The sequence below is a fragment of the Ruditapes philippinarum genome, unplaced genomic scaffold (assembly GCF_026571515.1).
Source record: "Ruditapes philippinarum isolate M1 unplaced genomic scaffold, ASM2657151v2 ctg370_1_1_1_1, whole genome shotgun sequence".
NCBI classification, from domain to species: Eukaryota; Metazoa; Mollusca; class Bivalvia; order Venerida; family Veneridae; genus Ruditapes; species Ruditapes philippinarum.
The window spans coordinates 423,147-445,532 of record NW_026852008.1 but is presented as its reverse complement, the minus strand read 5'-3'; the positions used below and the strand labels follow the sequence as shown (position 1 = coordinate 445,532).

At 31.9% G+C, this 22,386-nt stretch overlaps 1 protein-coding gene across 2 annotated transcripts in view; it reads left to right on the top strand.

Moving 5' to 3' along the window:
• The window catches only part of LOC132746271 (DNA repair and recombination protein RAD54B-like), a 35,431-nt gene extending 13,311 nt beyond the window's left edge, over positions 1-22,120 (top strand). For both annotated transcript variants that reach the window (XM_060735387.1, XM_060735379.1), the window contains exons 7-26: positions 1,288-1,342; positions 1,703-1,790; positions 2,502-2,589; positions 7,689-7,846; positions 8,174-8,328; positions 8,807-8,854; positions 9,296-9,377; positions 10,242-10,322; positions 11,250-11,399; positions 13,294-13,405; positions 13,856-14,035; positions 14,402-14,625; positions 15,231-15,401; positions 16,046-16,172; positions 16,550-16,656; positions 16,950-17,015; positions 17,844-17,960; positions 18,854-19,003; positions 20,062-20,136; positions 21,588-22,120. In XM_060735387.1, the coding sequence (XP_060591370.1) occupies positions 1,288-1,342; positions 1,703-1,790; positions 2,502-2,589; positions 7,689-7,846; positions 8,174-8,328; positions 8,807-8,854; positions 9,296-9,377; positions 10,242-10,322; positions 11,250-11,399; positions 13,294-13,405; positions 13,856-14,035; positions 14,402-14,625; positions 15,231-15,401; positions 16,046-16,172; positions 16,550-16,656; positions 16,950-17,015; positions 17,844-17,960; positions 18,854-19,003; positions 20,062-20,136; positions 21,588-21,689 (2,336 nt within the window). In that variant the 3' untranslated portion in view covers positions 21,690-22,120. The remainder of the gene's footprint in view (positions 1-1,287; positions 1,343-1,702; positions 1,791-2,501; positions 2,590-7,688; positions 7,847-8,173; positions 8,329-8,806; positions 8,855-9,295; positions 9,378-10,241; positions 10,323-11,249; positions 11,400-13,293; positions 13,406-13,855; positions 14,036-14,401; positions 14,626-15,230; positions 15,402-16,045; positions 16,173-16,549; positions 16,657-16,949; positions 17,016-17,843; positions 17,961-18,853; positions 19,004-20,061; positions 20,137-21,587) is intronic.
• Positions 22,121-22,386: the final 266 nt, after the last annotated feature.

The following is a 22,386-nucleotide window of genomic DNA, read 5'->3' as shown; positions in this document are numbered from 1 at the left end:
GAACATGGGTCATCTCGGATGAAAAAGTAGGTCACCGGAGCTAAAAATAGAAAAACCTTGTTAACACTCTAGTGGTCACATTTTTGCATCAATCATCATCAAACTTGGTCAAGATGCTTGTCTAGGTGAAAGCTCGGATGAGTTCCAACATGGGTCATCTCGGATGAAAAACTAGGTCACCGGAGCTAAAAATAGAAAAACCATGTTAACACTCTAGAGGTCACAATTTTGCCTCAATCATCATCAAACTTGGTCAGGATGTTTGTCTAGGTGATAGCTCGGATGAGTTTGAACATGGATCATCTTGGATGAAAAAGTAAGTCACTGGAGCTAAAAAAAGAAAAACCTTGTTAACACTCTAGCGGTCACATTTTTGCATCAATCATCATCAAACTTGATCAAGATGCTTGTCTAGGTGAAAGCTTGGATGAGTTCGAACATGGGTCATCTCAGATGAAAAACTAGGTCACAGGAGCTAAAAATAGAAAAACCTTGTTAACACTCTAGTGGTCACAATTTTGACTCAATTGTCATCAAACTTGGTCAGGAAACTTGTCTAGGTCATTGCTGGGAATAAATTGAACATGGGTCATCTCGGATGAAAAACTAGGTCACAGGAGCTAAAAATAGAAAAATCTTGTTAACACATTAGTGGCTACTGTTGTGATCCAAATATTCTGTTAATTGGTCTGAAAGTTTGTTTTGATGATTTCTAAGTCAAGAGCGAACATGGGTCATCTTGGATGAAAAACTAGGTCACACCGCCCAAAAATGGAAAAACCTTGTTAACATTCTAGTGGTCACATTTTCGACTCAATTATCATCAAACTTGGTCAGGATGCTTGTCTAGGTAATTGCTTGGATGAGTTCGAAATCACATGTGAAACTAGGTCACCGGAGCTAAAAATAGAAAAATTTTGTTAACACTCTAGTTGCTGCTGTTTTGATCCAAGTATCCTGGAAATTGGTCTGAAAGTTTGTTTTGATGATTTCTAGGTCAAGTTTGAATATGTGTCACCTGGGTAAAAAACTAGGTCGCACTGCTCAAATATGGATAATCCTTGTTAACACTGTAGTGGTCACATTTTTGACTCACCTGTCATGAGACTTGGTCAGAATGCTTGTCTAGGTAATTGTTTGGATGAGTTTGATAAGTCAGGTGAGCGATCTAGGGCAATCATGGCCCTCTTGTTTAATCAATAATGCAAGAAAGACAACTGTTTTGGAATAAAACAAACAACTTTCTGCATGATACATGTATAAATAATAAATATAATTTTATTACAGCTGTACTTGTAACAAGAGGTAGAAGTGTTACATTGTATGATATAGAGGGAAAAGAGTAAGTGTAATACTTTCATCCTCCTCTTATTTATTTATTTGTTTGTTTGTTTGTCAATAAAAGAAAGTCTGACTGTAAATTACAAGGGAGTATTTATTGTTACAAGCTTAACATTAAATAATAAAACAAAGATATTTAATTAAATATGTTATTTTCTAAAAGCTTCTTAAAACTATTTAGTATATCCTTTATTTGATAAAAACGTTATAAGTCGGAACAGTTTTCTTTCCAGTTACAGATTACAATGGAGAAATGTAAATATGTTTATGTAATCAGAAAAAGTTACCACTGGCACCTGATGCTTTTATGAGTTCTATTGTAAAATGAATGATTTGTTTATAAGAAGTTTTCAACTTGTAGGATTGGTAAAGGTTCTGGTTACAAGTCAGCAGAGTTGGCTTCTCTGAAGGAAGATGAAACTCTCCCTATTGGAGGAAAAGAAATTCAGGTGAAAAATCATTTATAGTCTTTAAAAAGAGAAAGAAAGGTTGTTTCCTCTTTTAATGATGCTTTTCAAAATGTGAAGATGTTACTGAAGATCATTATAAAACCTCAATGATTAATACTATATCAATATTGAGGTCATATTTGTACAGTAAATGTCTTTTGATGTTAGAACATATATATATAATTACTAAAATTTAGTCACTATGTTATATATAAGCAAGGATATTTGTAAGTTACAGACTAACAAGTTGTAATAAATGTTTAGTCATTGTAACAGTTATGAGTTCTAGATAGTGTTGAATGATATGGTCAGGAAATGTAAGACTTAAGATCTGGTTTCTGTCACATGAAAAACTATATGGAGTGTCTATTAACCTTTAGCCTGCTAGCAGAGACTGAGTGTACCCATGCATCCAGTGCAGACCAAGATCAGTTGGCACATTTGTGCCTTCAAAATGTGCCTTCAGATCATAGTTAGTACTGTTAGCTATACAATCTGTACTTATTTGAAATTTTTCTATAAAAAATGAAGAATAGTCTTGTTTAGACTATAAGATCGAGAAATCCATTTAAGACAGTAGAATAATGGTTAACTAGCTTTTTATATGTTGAAGTTGTTCATTAATCCTTTTTAATCATTGCACATTGAGGGATGCTAAATGGCTAACCCTGTGATATATATCAACATAATTGGACTTGTTTTAATTTTCAGGTCATGTCATTGTTGACAGAAGACCTATTCAAGTCTGGTAAATGTTTCACAGGAAACACAGTGACATCTAGTGCTCCATTACCTAAAGGTATAGGTTTTTATTGTGAATTATATTAACAACAAAACATCTGTACAATAATCCTTTCTTTCTTTATTATTTTTGTGAATAGGTTGTAGGGGTTGAGGGCACATACAGATAGATAGATATAATTTATTGACGTATACATATTTGTACATAGTCATAATACAAAACACGTAATACATAAATCATAAGTCATGGTACGATCATATTGAAAACAAACATTGTTAAACAAAAGTATATATGGAGAATGTTCTTAAATCCATATTTAAACAATAAAAAGTTGGCATTACTCTTATTAAAAAGTTGCAAAAATGACTTTCATATATTTAATATGTAGTTAATCAACGATTAAAAATACATGATAAATACCATACTGACGCTTTTTAATGAGCAAAATTATCATGCGCATACTGGTAAAAATAGTTTTTAAATGGTAATATTAATAAGGTCATATCGACGCTATGTAGCAAAGATGATGTATTTAGCAAGTCCAATTAATTCGGATTTATTTTTTGACTTCAAAAACTGCAAAAATTTAAACATACTCGGTCTTCTGTAAAAATATGGCTTAATAAACTCCCTACGTAATGTAGTATAACAATTGCAAATGATAATAAAATGAAATTCATCCTCAATTTCTTGAAGATTACATAATTCACATTTTCTTTCAGAACGTTGATTTCTATTAGGACCATACCTCTCTACCTCTATCTTTAATTTATGAGAAGATAATCTGATACAAGATAAATTTTGTCTGTAGGATTTAATGAATAAATTATCTAGATAAAATGCAGGTTCAAATTTGTCAATCAAATGTACATACAGATTAGACAAAAGTGGACTAGACTGAATGTCTGCATTTACCTTTTGTATAAAACAATCAACTAATCTACGTTTGAATATTTCAACAAACTCTTTTGGGCTGTATTGCAATGGGTTGAGCCATACATCTGTGAATCCATATTCATTTAAAATAGAATGAACCTTAGCTGCCCAGGAGTTATAACCATTATCATGAAGACTTATTGATGAATAAAAAGCAGACTTTAAGATATTATTATTTGAATGAAGAATATGTAACCAGAATCTTATTATTTGAACATATCTTTGAACATAAAGAGGATATCAGCCTAACTCCGAATAAACTGCTGCAGTACATGTACTGTGTTTTACCCCTAACAATGATTTGCAGAATTTCAAGTGAATCCTTTCTATATCCTTAGATTTTGTAAAACCCCATATTGCACAAGAATAATTTAATGTTGAGGAAACAAATGCATCAAAGAGTTGGAGTGAAACGGAAGGGGTCACATCATATTTGTTAATATTACGAAGTAAAACATTTTGGGCTTTCATAGCTTTTCCTATAGCATACTGATTATGAAGTTGAAAAGACCCCGTATAATTAAAGACTACACCCAAATAGTTGAAGTTATCAACAGTCTCTAATAAAGTATTATCGTATGACCATTTTTCATTTTCTCTGATGCTTCCCCTCTTCCTAAAAACCATTGTTTTAGTTTTATCTGTGTTGACCTCTAGGCCCCATTTATCACAATAAAGCTTTAAATTATTTAGATTCGATTCCAATTCTTCAATTGACTTTCCAAATATAACCATATCGTCGGCAAAAAGTAAAATAATCATACATATATCATAAAAAGTGAAACCCTTATCGTTATTATTATCATCATTTCTTAAGTATTGTTCCAGATCTTCCAGAAATAAAGCAAACAAAATCTGTGAATTATTTTGGCCCTGCCTTAGACCAATAGAAATATCAAAAAAGTCTGACAAAGTATTACAGTGCTTAACACAGGAAGACACCGAAGAGTACATATCTCTAAAAATCCTGATCATTTTACCATCAAGTCCGAGATTAAAAAGTTTATACCAAAGAGCATTACGATAGATTGAATCGAAGGCTTTTTTAATGTCAATAAAACAACAATAAAGACGTGAATTTTGGGATAGTATTCGTTCCACTAAAGAGTGCAAAACAAAAATTGCATCAACGGTGCTTACACCTGAACGAAAACAGAATTGTGCATCAGACTGTATATTGTTATCACGTGCCCAATTTTCAACCCGTTTTGTTAATACCTTTGTAAATAATTTACCAAAATTGCTAACTAATGTTATTCCTCTATAATTATTCGGTACCCTCTTATTTCCCTTTTTATATAATGGTACGATATAACCATAAGACCATACTTTTGGGAAATGACCAGAATCAAATATAGTGTTAAAACAGTCCGTAATATGACCAATAAGTATGTCGGACGTCTCAATGAAAAACTCATTTAATAAATTATCGGCAGGACATGGTGCCTTATTTCGCTTAAGATCTTTAATTGCCATTAGTATTTCATTAGACGTAATAGGCGTATTCAGGCATTCAAAAGATGGGGTATTTATATTAAAGTCTGTTTCAGAGATAAAACTTTCTACATCTTCTATACGTGTAGACCTTATATCATTGAATAAGCTAGAAAAATATTCACGAAATTCTTCAGGTTTTACATCGTTTGAACAATTTTCAAGTTTTGACTTAAAATGATTCCAAAATTGCTTTGGTTTTGATTTACGAAGTTCGCATAATTCACACGACTTTTTAGTCTTAAACACTCTTTTTTTCTTGCGCATTAAAAGTTTATAAGAACGTTTACGCTCAAAAAGTAATTGTCTGTTATCTATTGATTTATTTCCATTAAATGAATTAAGCGCTAAAATATACAGTTTCTTTGATTCTACACACTCGCGATCAAACCACTCTTTATTACATGATGTAGAATGCATATTACATGATATCCGCGAATGTTTAAAGTACGGTTCGGCCACTTCTTCAATCAACGAGGAAAAACCCTCAACTAAATTATCAATAGAAAGGCTCTCCGATGTACCGTTACTAAGTAGAAGTGCATTAAACTCGGAAGCTTTGAAATGATATCACGTCTAAAGTTTATCTTGTGATCATCTGACCATTTATAAAATGTATACTCCGAGGTATTTTTCATAATAATTATATTTTGACTACTTATCAAAGAATTAATATCAATTTCAAAGAAGAGTGGTGCATGGTCACTGTATTCGTTAAACGGTAACAGTTGAAATGTATTAATCCGCTTAAAATCTTTATCATTCAAAACCAAATAGTCAAATTGTACTTACATGATCGTTGGTTAAAAAATGTGAACGAACTGGTATCACCAATTCTACCGTTAGCTATTCGCAATGATGTGGACTTACAAAAATCAAGCATACGAAACCCCCGAGCATTGCATACATTATCTTCTGAGGCCCGTCCTTGAGCAATATCAGGGGTATAAAAATCAAAATCTAGCTGATCATTACAAACATCAAAGGAAATAAAATCCTTATGGCTACCAACTCGTGAGTTCCAATCCCCAGCAACCATTACTGTTCCTAGCGTTTCAAAATATGATACATCATCAAATAATAAATCAAACAAATCATCATTAATTATACCAGCAATAGGGGACTCGTCTGACCAAAGGTAAACTCCACACAAATAAATATCAGTATCAAGTGAAAAATAAGAGTGATCAATTTTTAGCCAAACAATTGTGTCATGAGTATTTTTGACAACAGATATACCATTAGTGTAGTTTTCCTTTATATAAATAACTATGCCACCACTATTTCTTCTAGCTCTTCTATGCCTGAACTTTCTATAATACCGTATAAGTGGTTTTTTCTGCGGTGACTTTATTTCTGCGTTTTCTGCGGTCAGTTTCATGACCGCAGAAATAAAAACCGCAGAATATTTCACTCACCTGCTACGATATGTGTCCTGCATTATGACCTGTTTCGTCTACAGTAATAACGACTAACGTATTATAACGGTAAGGGGGTTTTCAAATTGTATTAAATTGCTGTAGGCTTATTATGTAATCTGTCTTTTTAAAGGACGTACTAATTGTTAATGATGCTAATTTAAGAATACAGTTATTTCAAACCATTTCAACCCTTATACTGTTAAATAATCGTCGTCTACTATAATTGTCATCTGATTTACGGTCAACTGCTATCAACTTTTTAATTATACAATTAAAGATACTACAGGGTTATATTTTTCACACGTCATTTCACGTTGATCAAAAGCTGCACACCTTTCTATTGTTGCGCATTATATTTGTTTGCAAGCAAACAGTACATTTGTTTGTAATTACTTTATTGTTTTGCGGTGACGAAGCTAAAGAAATGTGTACGTGCAAAAAAATAGGTTGAGAAATGTGACTTAGATTTTGATAAGACGAGTAGCAGAATTTAAATCACGTTTTGTCCAAAGAATGTGCCGCAGAAATAAAGTCCGCAGAAATAAAAACATGCCAAAATTTGGAAAAACCGCAGAATTTGGAGCCCGCAGAAAAAACCACTTGTACGGTAATTATAACAATAGTAACCGTCAATATCTAAAACAGAGTCTTTAGTAGTCCATGATTCAGAAAGAATAATTATGTCATAACTTTTGATTATTTCAACAAAATTTTGATCAGTTAATTTGTCACTCATACAATTGTCAAATTATCATATATACAGCTATAGATAAGAATACAAAAATGACCAAAAAAAATGTTTTGATACAATTGTATTATTATTTCAAAACTTGTAAACTGTAAAGGAAGAAATATCGTACTCAATCTTTAACCCATACCCTAATTTAGCCTTTGCCACTAGTATAGAGCCAGGCAAGTCTGCACAGACTAACCGTGTACAACCTGATATCCCCAAAATGGTTATGAACAGTTCCAAAACTGGAAGCTGGACAAGTCCATTTAATAAAATTCAGCAAATTAGGTGTTTAAAAAGATGTTTTAAGATGCTAGCTTTGATTGTTACTTTGCATCACCGATGCAATGTTTTGTACAAATTGTCAAGTGATGTTTTTAAGGTTTATACTTGAAATAATGTTATAGTAATTATAACTTTAACAACAACAACTTTATTCATACTGGATTACAGTTTTGGTTCTTGAGACTGAATTCCCTAACTATTGTCATAAGTCTCTAAGTGTGTTGTATATATATTTGTCAATGATATAATTTATTGCTTAACAATGAATGGTATTTTGTGTTTCATAGTGCCAGTGAAAAATGTATCAAAGCCATTCAGTAAACCATTGAAGGCTGGATGCATAGACAGTACAGTATCAAAACCTGAGCCTGTAGTGGTCAAACCTCGATATGATCCAACTATACCTGGTGCCCTTGTTATGCCAGCACCCAGTGATAGTCACCAGGTAACAAGTTATCTTACATTATTCTGTTATACTTTCTAGTCAAGTTGCCATGCATTAGATGCTACAATATTTTATTAACCAATATTTTTGTAGTATAAGTTAGCTTATTTTGTTACTGTTTTTGGTATGAAATATTTATATAGTAAGCTTTTTTTTCATTACAAAGGAAAGAAAAAGGTTAAATTTCAATTCATTTATACAGAAACGGAACATTTTTAATAAAAGACTTTGACAGTAAATTAGCATAGAAAAAACTGAATAATGTTATTATATGGTCTGTCATAATAAAACTCTTGTATTTCTTGTATGAATCAATGTATATTACAGTGGCAATGGAACAAGAGATCCCTTCCTGTAGTGGATGTTGTCATTGATCCTTATCTCTCCTCCAATCTCAGACCTCATCAAAGAGAAGGGGTCACTTTCTTATATGAGTGTGTCATGGGATATAGAAATTACAGTGGGCAGGGGGCAATTCTTGCGTAAGTTTGTTAATATGATATAATAATAATGATAATATCTTTAAAATTTCCTCCAAAAGAAGAGTGCACATGTTTTCAACCCACTTTTATAATTATTTTATGACACCTCAGATGAGTTGATCACTTTATAGGGAAAAAGTGTTGAATAAATTTGTCTGGTTATTTTTGTTATTGAAACTTATATTCCATTAGAAAATTAGAATGGTTTGTGTTAAGAGGAAGGGGTGCTTCATTCAAGGTTACAGGCTCTAAGAATGTTTAATTCAAGAAATATTTGGTTATGATTAACATTGACTTAAACAAAGGAGATAGAATTTAGAAACAAAGTCATGCTTCCAATTTAAGCAGAAAACCCCAGATCTTTTCCTTCCTATGAAGGATTTTGCACATGTTGAAACTTTCTGACAGAAATTTGATTTTCCTACTTTTTGCATTATTTACTGCAATATTGGTTGTGTATATATGTGTTTCTTTTCAGAGATGACATGGGGCTTGGGAAAACATTGCAGTGTATTTCTTTAATATGGTATGTATAGCATAGTTCACCACTAGCAACCATGCATGAGTGTCGTTGATCTATTGAATATATTATTATGAATAATGAATTCCAGAGTACAATCAGTAGCAGCTGTCTCAAAAATATTAACTTAATCAGACCTAATATGAAGAGTACATTAAAAGTTAAGACTTACTAGTATTTAATTTTGCAATTAAAATAATTAAATAATAATAATAAATAAATAAAAAAACTTAAATAATAGTATTGTTCTTTGTTGAATATGAACTCAAAAGCAATGACTTACAAAGTTACAGTCACAAATGACAACACTGAACAAGTGGTTAAAATAATTAACATCTATTTGGTGTTGTATTTGATAAAAGTTGTTGTACATTTATGTTTTAAAAAGGGAGAAGGTAAGTTTTAATAAAGTGTAATTGATATAGATGGAATCATTTGCACCTCTAGGACACTGTACAAACAGGGACCATATGGAGGAAAGCCTGTAGCTAAAAGAATACTCGTAATAACACCAGGTAGTCTAGTGAAGGTGTGTATAATGTTTTATTTACTTCCATTGTTTGATTGTAGCAAGTTATATAGGTCAGAATCTTTTTCATACTAGTCTTTAGTTTTATCAATGATTGAATTGATTCTTCTAAAGTTATATTCAAGCATAGTAGGTTAATTAAAGTCAATTTACCTGTAAACACACATGGGTTCAAATATTGTCAGGGGAAAGCCATTGTTTCAGTGAGCAACAAACTAAACAATTATTGCTTAGTACTGGTTAGTTCCAAGAATGGATTTGAGAGTGTTTCAATAAGCTTCCAACACAATTAAACTAAAATAAATTTGTATAAACTAAAGAGTTTTATGGTGTATATTTATATTTAGGTTATTTCAAAAAGATTTTTTATACTGCTGGATAGATAGATTGGGAGGGCATGTTTGTCTTTTTGTCACAAAAGTTAAACTGTGAGTAACACAGAAGTTCTTCCACCTATAGTCTCCAAACTTCTCAGGTGCTTCCATCTTACCCACCAGATGCACAAAAAGGTGACAAGGGTAATAGGCAAGGTCACCATGAACTTAAATAGTTAATATTAACCTTGGTCAAAAAATGAATATGCTGTCATTAAAAGAACTATAATTTTACATGTGTATATACTTTCATAAGCTCTGCCTGCAAGACCCACTTAGACATCATGGGTCAAAGGCCAAGGACAACATGACCCAAAATTTCAAATATACCATCAGACCCACATCAAGTTCAAAGGTCTCAGTCAAGGCTCTTTAGAGGCATAGTATTCATTCAAATTTAGAACTTTTAACATTTTAAAAACTATACCCAGTTGAAAGAAATTATTGTGTATTATGTCTAATGTAAAGAAAATGATCTTTTTACTTACAGAATTGGCATCAGGAATTTAAGAAGTGGCTTGGATTTGAAAGGTTGCAAGTTTATGCTGTAAGCTCAGACAAGAAAGTTGAGGTAAACAGTAAATGTTTTAGCTGATGAAAAATTAATTAAAAAGGGTTTACTTGTTTTTCATTCTTGGATGTTAAAGATAACAGTGATTTAGTCATATGCTGTATTCTATATGAGCACTAGCTAGCCTGTTCTTATGCAAGGCACATCAAAATGCTCCCAAATTCTTTTTGAAAAGTAGTGGTAAAGTATTGAGACTAGACATTTTGTTATCAAATAAATCCTTCCTGAAGAACATGTCATGCACAGCTTTTTGAAGTATCAATTGTTAAAGCTGCACTTAAATTGCCAGACTTGTTTTAACATGCCCATTATTCACTTGCCTCTCACAGCTGTAGGTTCAAACCCAACAAAACAAACAAACAATAGATTCAGGAAATTTTCAATATATTAAGAGCACAATTTACATTACCAATATTTAATATACATTAACTGTCACCATACTAAATTTATGTTATAGTATTGTACTGCTTTAAATATATTTTGTTTTTTGTTTTTGGGTTTTCCGTCACATCGACACAGTATAGGTCATATCGCGACGTTCCAGTTTTACTGGTGGAGGAAGACCTCAGGTGCCCTTCCTTGCATTATTTCAGGCATGAACGGGCACCCGAGTAAAACCACCGACGTTCCGTAAGCTAGCTGGATAGCTTCCTCACATGAAATAATCCAAAGTCCCTGTAGGGATTCGAACCCACAGCGGTGAGGGGCAAGTGGTTTGAAGTCAACGACTTTAACCACTCGGCCACGGACGCCCCACTTTAAATTAAATATATAACTGTCCATGTCATATAACTAGCAGTATAGAGTCCTGTCAGGCTTGATGTATTTGCATCTTGACCTTGCTCTTACTTTTGAAACAGACAATTCAATAAGGCCATCAGTACTCGAAAGTACTCAAAGTTCTGTCGATATTTATGATTCTTGCAGGATTTTATGAAGACATCTTTATACCCAGTGTTGATTATCTCATATGAGATGTTTGTGAGAATGTTTGAGACCTTACAACAGCTAACATTTGACCTTATTGTTTGTGATGAAGGTCATAGGCTGAAGAATACCAACATTAAAACTACATCTGTATGTTGACACGGTTTATATAAATCATTTCGATATCCAGTTGGACATTCTGTGACCATGCCTTGTTCTATTATAGTAATACAAGTTTAACCTTGATGTTATTTATGCAGGTCCTTGTGGCCAAGTTCTTAATGTCAGAAAACTTTTCCCATTCCCACTAGCGAGTTTTTTTTTATGCCACCGCAGCATCTGCGATGCGGTGGCATATAGCGATTCACCTGTGTGTGTGTGTGTTAGTTTGTTTGTTTGTGTGTGTGTGTGTTATATAGATTATATAGTGAACTTAAAAAATCTTCTTGTGAAAAACCACTAGTCCAATTTCAACCAAACTTGGCAGGATTGATCCTTGGGTAAAGGGCTTCCAAAGTTGTTCAAAGAATTTAATTCCATGCAGAAATCTGGTTGCCATGGCAACCAAAAGGAATTATAAGAATAAATTTAAAAAATCTTCTTGTAAAGACCCAAAAGGCTTAGAGCTTAGATATTTTGCATAAGGCATTGTCTGGTAGACCTCTACCAAGATTGTTCAAATTATAGCCCTGGGGTCAAAATCGGCCCCGCCCCGGGGGTCATTGATTTTCACTATATGTACATATAGTAAAAACTTAAAACACCTTCTTGTAAAGACCCATAGGCCTAGAGCTTAGATATTTTGCATGAGGCATTGTCTGGTAAACCCTTACCAAGATTGTTCAAATTATAGCCCTGGGGTCAAAATCAGCCTCGCCCCGGGGGTCATTGATTTTCACTATATGTACATATAGTAAAAACTTAAAATACCTTCTTGTAAAGACCCAAAAGGCCTAGAGCTTAGATATTTTGCATAAGGCATTGTCTGGTAGACCTTTACCCAGATTGTTCAAATTATAGCCCAGGGGTCAAAATCGACCCCGCCCCGGGGGTCATTGATTTTCCTCATATTTACATAGTAAAAACTTATAGTTAAAACTTTAAAAAAAATTCTTCTAGCAATTGACAAATGCTAGAGGTTAGATATTTTGCATGAAACATTGTGAAGTGAACCTCTAGCAAGATTGTTCAAATAATAGCCCTGGGGTCAAAAATGTCCCCGCCCGGGGTCATTGATTTTCAATATATACATATAGTAAAAAATAAAAAAATCTTATTGTCTGAAGGTACAAGGCTTAGAGCTTTAATATTTGTTAAATGATATCATCTATAGGTACTCTACCAAAGTTGTTCAAATTTTGCCTCTAGTGTCAAAATTAAAAGTGAACTTTGATATCAGCTGACCTAGATTTTGACAAAGTGTATTACATGTTGTCCTTTGATGCAGTCATGAAATTTAGGCTGTGTGAAATAGGACCTTCACCACCAAATTCAATAGACTCAAGTGCATTGATATATTCCTACTCCGATCTTTTATTGGGTTAACAATAGATTTAACCACTAATCTGATAATAAGAATTAGATAGGTCAGGGATCTATGCATTATGACAATCTTCAATTGTGAAGAAACAAAAAAAATCTGTTCCTACACTACTATTTAGTGTTGTATTAATGCGGTGGCATAGCATTTTTCTCAAATGCAATCTTGTTTCAAGTTGTGGAAGTTACCTAGCTCTTGATGCAAAACCAGTGGTTTTACTGAAGTGTCTACTTTTGAATGCAACAATCCAGAGGACATCAGATGTGTCAGTATCATATGGCCATTATACAATGCATAATATGTTTCTCATAAAATATTGTCATCAATTAAGTTTATATGAATCTTTAAACTTAATAGCTATGTTTCATCTATATGGTTGAAGTCAGATATTTTGTGGGATTAAAGTTTTGAAATTTTAACTAATATGAATATTATTACTTACATTATGCATGTACTTACATTGGTACTGGAAACAGAAAAAGTTATGTATTGTTTTATTTACAGTTGATAATGAGTTTACCTACACAGAGAAGAGTTGTATTGACTGGTACACCAATACAGAATGATTTACAAGAATTCTTTTCTATAGTAGAATTTTGTAATCCAGGAGTGCTAGGTATACTTTACAGTCACTTGTTACAACTAATCTATCTTAATGATATAAAACTATTGAATCTTAACTTTTTGAATTTCCTCCAGTTGACTTTGTCTATAACATGTTTTGTTTGCTTATCTGGTTTTTTATGCCAATAGAAATACATTTTTGGTTATAAACCACCAGTCACTCCACCTAACCAGTTTTTCTGGATATTTAACAATTTACTACCAATTTTTCCCAAAGTGGCTGATTATTAATCCTATATGATTACCATTCGAATTGATATCAATTATCACAGAGAAATTTCACCTGAACTAGTGACCCAGCAATCAATTCTGATGCTTTCCATAATGATATAAGCTGGTGGTGTCTAATATTTGTATATACACTTAATTTCTTTCTTACTGAAATGAGGCTATTATAACATGACCGTATAACCTATTTGTAATTCCTGGTTGTATTGCACAGGCACTAGCGCTGGTTTTAGAAGAGTGTACGAGGATCCAATTGTAGCATCTCGTCAACCAGGTGCTACTAAGGAAGAGATTTCATTGGGTGAAGAAAGAGGAGTGGAGCTTAGCAGAATGACTCAGATGTTTATATTGAGAAGGACGCAGGAAATCAACAACAAATATCTCCCACCTAAACGTAATTTTTCTGAAATTTTATCATATCTCAAATATATATTTATTAATGTACTTGAATGGGTATATTTTGCGATAGATTAAGACTTGAATAAATAGTAATAACTTATTTATCAAAATTTAAAAAAAATTACATTGACATATTGAAAGTGAAGAAATGTATGTTACCTAAGGAGATCCAGAATTACATAGACTTTGGCTTTTAAAAAAATCATTTAACATCTACTTTGGTTTACATTCACTTTAAATTTCTCCATATTTAATGATACATCATTTGTATGTTTATGTACTATTTAATGATAGTGATTCATAAACAATTTGTACCACATTCGCAATTACAAAATAATTTTTTATTTATTTATTATTCTAGGAGACATAGTGTTATTTTGCCGACCATCTGCCCTGCAACTTACCTTGTATCAACAATTGTTACGCTGTCAACTGATCCGGTCTTGTTTGTCTGGTAGTATGTCTGGTTCACCACACCTAATTTGTATTGGAGCTTTAAAACAGCTGTGTAACCATCCTTCTCTTGTATACAAGAAATCATTGGAGCATGAAGACAACAAAAACTGTGAAGATTATGATGAAAATGTAAGACTTTTTATGATGTGACAAAAACTTTATGTAATTTCTGTGGTTATTTTTTTTCATCAGTTCATCAGTATTGTTTTTGCAAAAATAATAGTACTGTGCAGTAATTTTTGTTAATTATTACCTCGATTAGGAAAAATAGGAAAAGCTATTGTACTTACCCCAGCATCACACTTTTGTTACGGATTTGGGTGCATGTTAGTAGAAGAAATTTGGTTGACTTCACACACTTTTTCGAGAGCATAACAGAAGGCCCATAACTTTAACCATGGATTTTGACAGAATTATGGCACTATTTTATCCAGGCTGTTGTTTTACTATCGCACATTGAGAAGAGTTGAGCGTGCTGTCCTACCAACAGCTCTTCTTTTTAAATCTCTTTGCATGGAGACATGTAAAGGAAACCGAGACTTTGATTTATAAGTGGAGTTAATTCAAGATTTATTTAGAAAAATTATATGATATATATTTTTTTCATGAACAAAATGTTTTAATAGTAGAAAAACTTTTTACAGTATTAATTTTATAATGTTACAGAAAATGTAAAGTAGCATATATATATGATTAGGAAGAAGCACTGTAATGAATTTATTGGTAATTTACAGAGGTCAGTATATGGAGGTTTACACAGCTTATTCCCTGAGGGATTCTGTATAGATAAAGGTCTGGAGGAACATTCTGGCAAGTTGGCTGTATTGAGCTCCTTATTACAACATCTTAACTCAGTACAGTCTTGTAAACCAGAGAAAATTGTTGTTGTATCCAATCATACAAAGGTATACTTATTGTTTTATTATTGTTGTTGTTTTAGTGTATATAATGTGTATAAATCTTTATTGACAGAAACAATCCAAAGCAAACCAAGTGAGGTGAAGAACACAACTGTGAATATCCTTTTAGACTCTCAAGTATTGTTAATAAAAGAGGGTACACAGTATAGTTAAGAGACCATCTGCTCATATGGTTATGTAAATGCTGTAATGATGAGACATATTTTTATAAGAAATTACTTGCATTATTACTTTCATAGTTCTTTTATGGAAAGTCGGTGGTTCTACTCAGATGCTCTTTAATGCCTGAAATAATGCACAGAAGGGCACCTGAGGTCTTCCTCCACCAGCAAAGCTTGAACATCGCCATATGACTTATACTGTGTTGGTGTGACATAAAACCCTATAAAACAAACAAACAAACTCATTGTTCTTTTAAACTAAAGAGGTCAAGGAAGGAGAATGAACTGCTTTGATAGAAATTTAATAGAATATTTCTTATTTTATAAACATTGCTTTAAATGGAGATGCCAAATGGCAAAGAGTTTGTGCATGAAATATCTCTATTCTTTATAGTAAATAATTAAATTTTACAAAGGGATGCTGTACAGCCAAGAAGTTGATGATATTTGAACATTTTATTTTTACAGACATTAGACTTAATTCAGTGTTTATGTGATCAGATACAGTATAAATATTTAAGACTTGATGGACAGACTCCAACCAGTAAAAGACAGGAACTTGTTCAGAGATTTAATAGTAAACATTCTCCAGAATGTAAGTCTACTGATTTAATACTTACTGCTGGCTTTTTATTACTCTATTAATGTTTTTATATGTACAGGATTTCAATAGAAATGAAAAGAAATATAAAAAACAAATGTTAAGTGCATGTAATAACAATAGATTTTTTTATTAGGTTCTTTCCTACTTTTGTTATCATGTCAGAAGTATGTCAGATTTTTAGAAAATTAAGAACTTTTTTTTTGCTTCCAATGTTAGTAAATAAAGAATAAGTTACGGCATGTACATTTATGTTTCTATGAAACATCTTGATACATAACATGGTTTCTTACTTTTTATTTGACTTTATAAAAGGGTTTATATTCGATTTATGCCAGTTGTTCAGTTTCTGTTACACACTTTGATTCCAGTTATTTTCTTGTTGAGTTCTAAGGCTGGAGGCGTAGGTTTGAATCTTGTTGGGGCATCACGATTGGTTCTCTATGATATAGACTGGAACCCAGCTAATGATTTACAGGTAATCAGATTTAATCATGTGTTACATGTTTTGTATGGCAAAAAAAAAGTTTTAGTAGTTAAGAATATGTTCATTCAGATTGTTTCGTGTTAGGAAGCTATCTAGCTACTACTGAGGTACCAAGATAATGCACAAAAGTGGACCGAAGGTGTCTTCCTCCCCCAGGAAAGCTACATGTAGAAAGTATATAACCTTAACAGTGTCAGAACGACCTTAACCTCAATGAAAATAATAAATCTATTGACTGTAAAACTTTTAATGATGAAATCTTAATTTATTTTGGATACTTGCAGGCAATGGCTAGAGTATGGAGGGATGGACAGAAAAATGTTGTTCATATATATAGGTTATTGACCACAGTAAGTAGCACTGAAATATCCCAGTGTAATGTATATCAATGAGTTCATGGTGAAATTATCAGAATTGTTAATTAAATGTGATTTCACTTAATTTGAATATGAACTAAGAGTGTATTTCATGAATGAATGGAAATTTAAAGGAAAACACTTCACATATTCAAAAAAAAATGTACATGATAACTGTAAGCTAATAAACATTTGTGTACCTGTTAAAATATACCAAAGTTCTTCAAATATGTAAGTATTGTTGAAGTTATGAATGAAATTTGTTTGATATGACATACATGTACTTAGCTTTTACCTGTGAAATATCTTTCAATCTAAAATTCTTTCACTATAAAGTAGTTTTCATTACATACAATGAAACAAACAAATGTTCTTAATATTTATAGCATCTATACCATATTTGGTAGGAGATTCTAGAAGTGATTGAATTCATTTGTCTCAATAAGAGATAAATGTATGTGTTTGATGATGTAATAAATTAGAGGTTTAAATTCTGATGGAGAATATAGGGCTATTTTCAAGCTGGTACACAAAAGTTGTCATTTATATTGAACTAATTTTATACTGTTTATCCATTTGTACTTCTGAAAATACTAACTTTTAGAACATACGTACTTAAAAAACATTAGCTTTTGATAAACACTGAAGACTCAATCCAGATGTTGAGTGCTTGTTACAATGTATGGCATTAATCTATTTGTAAACAAGTGAACTTAACAGTTAAATTGTCACCTAGATCTCAAACATAACTATGTGTCTGATGTTGTTATCTAAGATAGAATACAATCTGTGTTACTGTCAGTGTAATGTTTGTATGTATAGGGAAGTATAGAGGAGAAGATATATCAGAGACAGATTAGTAAACAAGGATTGAGTGGAGCAGTGATGGATGTCAGGGAGAAAAATACTGCTGTACAATTCTCATTGGAAGATCTCAGGGTTAGTGAAACTTTATTACATGTAATTGAGTGCAAGAATGTGTTTTGAATTTTTGGTATAAATATTCTAAGAATAGGGAGAGTTTTTGTACTTAACACAGTGTCTGTATCGCACATTGGTTAAGTTTTTGCGTGCAAGTAATGGTATCTCTAAAACTACTTATGGGAATAGACTGAAACTTCAAGCACTTATTTGAAAGCATAATAGGAAGTCACTGTGTAATGTACATATCTCTTACACGAAATTTGATAGAATATGGCCCTTTTTGAACTTTGAAAATTTTACATTTTCATGACACTTGTTTTACTTTTAAACACTTATAATATTAGGGCACACTGTCCTACAGACAGCTCCTGTTCATATACATACATGTAATGGTATTAACAAAATATTTTATCAAATTGCTTGATATTGATTGTACCTTGACAGTGTGGGATGAGCTATTAGTACAGGATTTGTAAGTAAGTAACAACTTTATTTAATTAGTCTTACACATTTGGTTTCTGGATCTTCCAAGTGGGCCTCATCATAGATATACAATATAACATAACTATATACAGTCAACATAAAACAACATATTAATATGAATGGATTTATAATTCAGTATTAATGATGAACAACTCCTGATGAATTTACTGCTAGCTTAAGGTTTTGCTTCATGGTACAGTCTTTACAAACAAAAATGTCATGGTATCTGATAACTTCTAGCAGGGTGATCATGCAATTTTTACTTTTACATAATGTTATTGTGTGAAGCAAAGAATGGAGACTTGCAGTTGTCTAAATAAGCTGCAAGTTTTAATGTAAATCTTACTGATGTTTATAAAAAAAATCTTGATGTCACAAATTACATGTATATTGATGGTTTATCAATTTGTTTTTCAATTTTACAGGATTTATTTTCTGTAAACATGTCAACAGACTGTGATACACATGATCTACTCAACTGTGATTGTGGTGCTAGAAATACTGTTCAACCAGTCCAGCAAAATATTCACACAGCCACTAACAGACCATGTCAACTAGGGGTCAAAGCTATGCCTGTAAATATGATAAGCATTTTAATATCTCTAAGTGTAGCAGTCCACTTACTGAACAATCTTTTAGTAGTTTAAAGAATCCAGTGTTTTTGAAGAGTCTTGTTGTGTAGTGAGTAGTTAATGGCCTTAGTGAATTTCTTATTTATTACCCACTCCATGGCAAAGTTATTACGAATAAGGATTGAAATCCATGAAATAGGAATTCAGTTCGAGCTAAAAACCTGGCAAGTCTTGCTATTTTTTTAGACAGATTAGGTGTTTATATTGCTTGTCATTGAAGCCTAAGTCATATTTAATCTGTTTCCACTGATGTATATTGAAATATTTTGAAATTTGTTAAATTTCCATATTCTCAGGGTTCCCTGGTCAGGCTGCACAGTTTCAGCACACTTTGACACTATATTTATTAGAAATTATGAAATATTTTTAGCAGAGGAAAATTTCATTGTATAGAAATGATCACATATGGGGTGAAAATAATGAGTCATTAGTGATGATGAACCTGTAAGGATGTAACCTGTATTTAATTTACTGAGCAAGAAGTTCAGATTGTTGTCCATAATTCACTTGCTCCATCCTGCTTCAAGTTTCTAGTCTTTAATGTGAGAAAATCTGTTCAGATAGCTTACTGGTAGTTAAAGATCCTGTATGTTGTAATTGAGGTTGTATACCACACTTAAGTGAAATTATATATATGTATATAATTATGCTTATTAAACAATTTTCAAACATCTAAGAATATGTATTTACATGAACTGTTAAATTCGGTAATATCTTTATAAATAATGCTTTTTGGAACTTACAAAATTGATAAATTTTAATTTGAGCATCATATTTATGATATAAAACCATAAAAAGTTTATGTTACAGGATCTTTAATGGTTCTATCTCTTACAAGGTGCACACTTGTGCCTGAAAAATGCTTTAAGCAGCACAAGCAATTAGGAAACAACATTACCTTATTAACAATTCAAATGAAACATAAAGTAAAAACAAATGTATTAGTTTGAATTTCATTTTACTGGTAAAAAGTCTGAGAATTATTTTATTTTTTTGTACAGAAGAGACAGAATTTAGGCATGGATGAGTTGATGGAATGGAAACACTTGCCCAGTTCTGTCATAAACAAACATCCCGTAAGTAGATATATTTATATATCCAAAATAATATAACAGAAATATGCTATTAATGTAAAACAATGGTTTCTCCTTGGTTTCTAAATTATATATAAAAAAAACTTAATGAATTTCAATGGATAAAGGTATTTACTTTCAAAAGTTAGAATCTCATTTAAAGGATGTCTCAACAATATAATATTTCAAAATATTATTTAAACATTAGGTGCACTCATTCATTCTGTTTAGTTTCAATTGATGTTTCATTTTATACTCAAACATGGGGCATCTGTGACCAAGTGGTTAAGGTTTTTGACTTCAAACGACTTGCCCCTCACTGCCTGAGTTGCGCAAGCATCTTTGAATCTTTTCATGTGCAAGCATAAGAAAAGTCAGTGGTTCTACTCGGGGTGCTCATTTGTGCCTGAAATAATGCACAGAGGTACACCAGACGTCTTCCTCCACCAGTAAACCTGGAAAATTGCCAGATGACCTATACTGTGCGGCATAAAACCCAACCAAAAAAAATAAAGAAAATACTCAAACACAAATGAAAAACTGCACCTGGCATTTGGTATGAATGTGCGATATCCACTGTTGAAATTATGTGATGTTTTATACCATAATTTAGTTTATTTAAGTAACCACATTGATATTATTTGTTTTCAAAAAGCAGTTTGTATAGAATGTATGGTAAGATTCAATATGAAAATACAAATTGTGATATGGTTTAACACTTTAAACAAAGTTTTATGACTTGTGTAATGATGTGAAGCAGCAATACATAAACAGAATAAGTGTCAACATCTTGCCTCACCCTTCCATTTCTCCTGACCTCAGTTCTATAGAGCTTATTTGGGATCTTCTTGATTGTAAAGTGAAGTCAAAGCATGTTGTCAACAAAATGTGAGCAGAATGCTCTATAAATTAAAATACATGTAAATAACATACTTCTTGATCTCATACAATGTTACATCAAATCTATGAGACATCATATTGTTCAGTTAATTAGACATCACTGTAGCAATACCCTGATATAGACAAAATGATCACAACAAAATCATTACAAGTCATATAAACTGCAGTTTAATTCACAGCATCAGAATCTATGTCAATATCACAAATTTGTATAATTTTTATTTTGACCGTTTATACACGAAATTGAAAACCATGCGTTTATATAAAACTATTTGAATACAAGAATACCATTCTGTAGGAAATTAAATAACCTTCATTATGATACCAAACATCATATAATTATAAATTTGAAACTAAAGAATTATTCCAAATCCAAAGCAGAGTTTCTTTTGCACGTCTATTCTTAACAAAATGACAACTTTGAATTTAAATTATTGCAAGTAAACTATTTTTTATTCCTTTTTGTCAATTAATAAAATTTATATTCATTCAACTTACTTTATTTTTGAAATTCTTGGTGAATAATTATATAGAATTGCTTCCCTTTGTTTCAGACATGGTATTTACAAGATACAATACAAAATGTTTCATTTGTATTCTACAATGAAATCAATGGAAATACAAAACAGGACAGTAACATCAGTGGAGTAACTTGATCATAACAGTGCATGGGAGAATGTGAAACAAGACTAGATCAGTGATCAAATTTTTTAACTGGCACTGCCAGTTGAAACAAAACAATTTTATGGAAGAGCTAGTGTTTTAAAAAGAAAGGAAACACGCTTTCAGGGACAATAATTGAATTATTGATGTGCTATTGATAAAATAAAAGTTTGCTCCATATATTTTAAGAAGCTGAAGCGGGTAATTTTATAGTTATCACTTTTTGTAAATGATAGTAAATCAGTAACAGACATTTTAATATTGCACACATTAATCCAAACACTAATATCAAAGGTCTACATGTTAGCTACAAACATTTGTGTTATCTATAAACTAAAATTACATGCTCATCAACTCCTGTGTTCAGATCATAATTTATCTTTATTGTTCAACAATTGAAATAAATACAATTGGAAAAAAAGAAGTGTTTTACTATATATGAACCTATGCTACCATTTTCCTTCCCAAGCAAATAAACTGTAGGTTTAGTGGTGGAAACTGTCACTATTTGTACATTCATCATTTCTATAAACAACATCTTTTACTTAAATGGTGAAATAATTTTATTTCATACTGAATATTTTTCTTGTGACTACGACACAAATGCCCCATTGTTTTTAATGAGTTTCTTGTTGAGGCTTACAGGAACAGTTACACATTTTCTGAATATTTAAGATCCTTGGTGTGCTA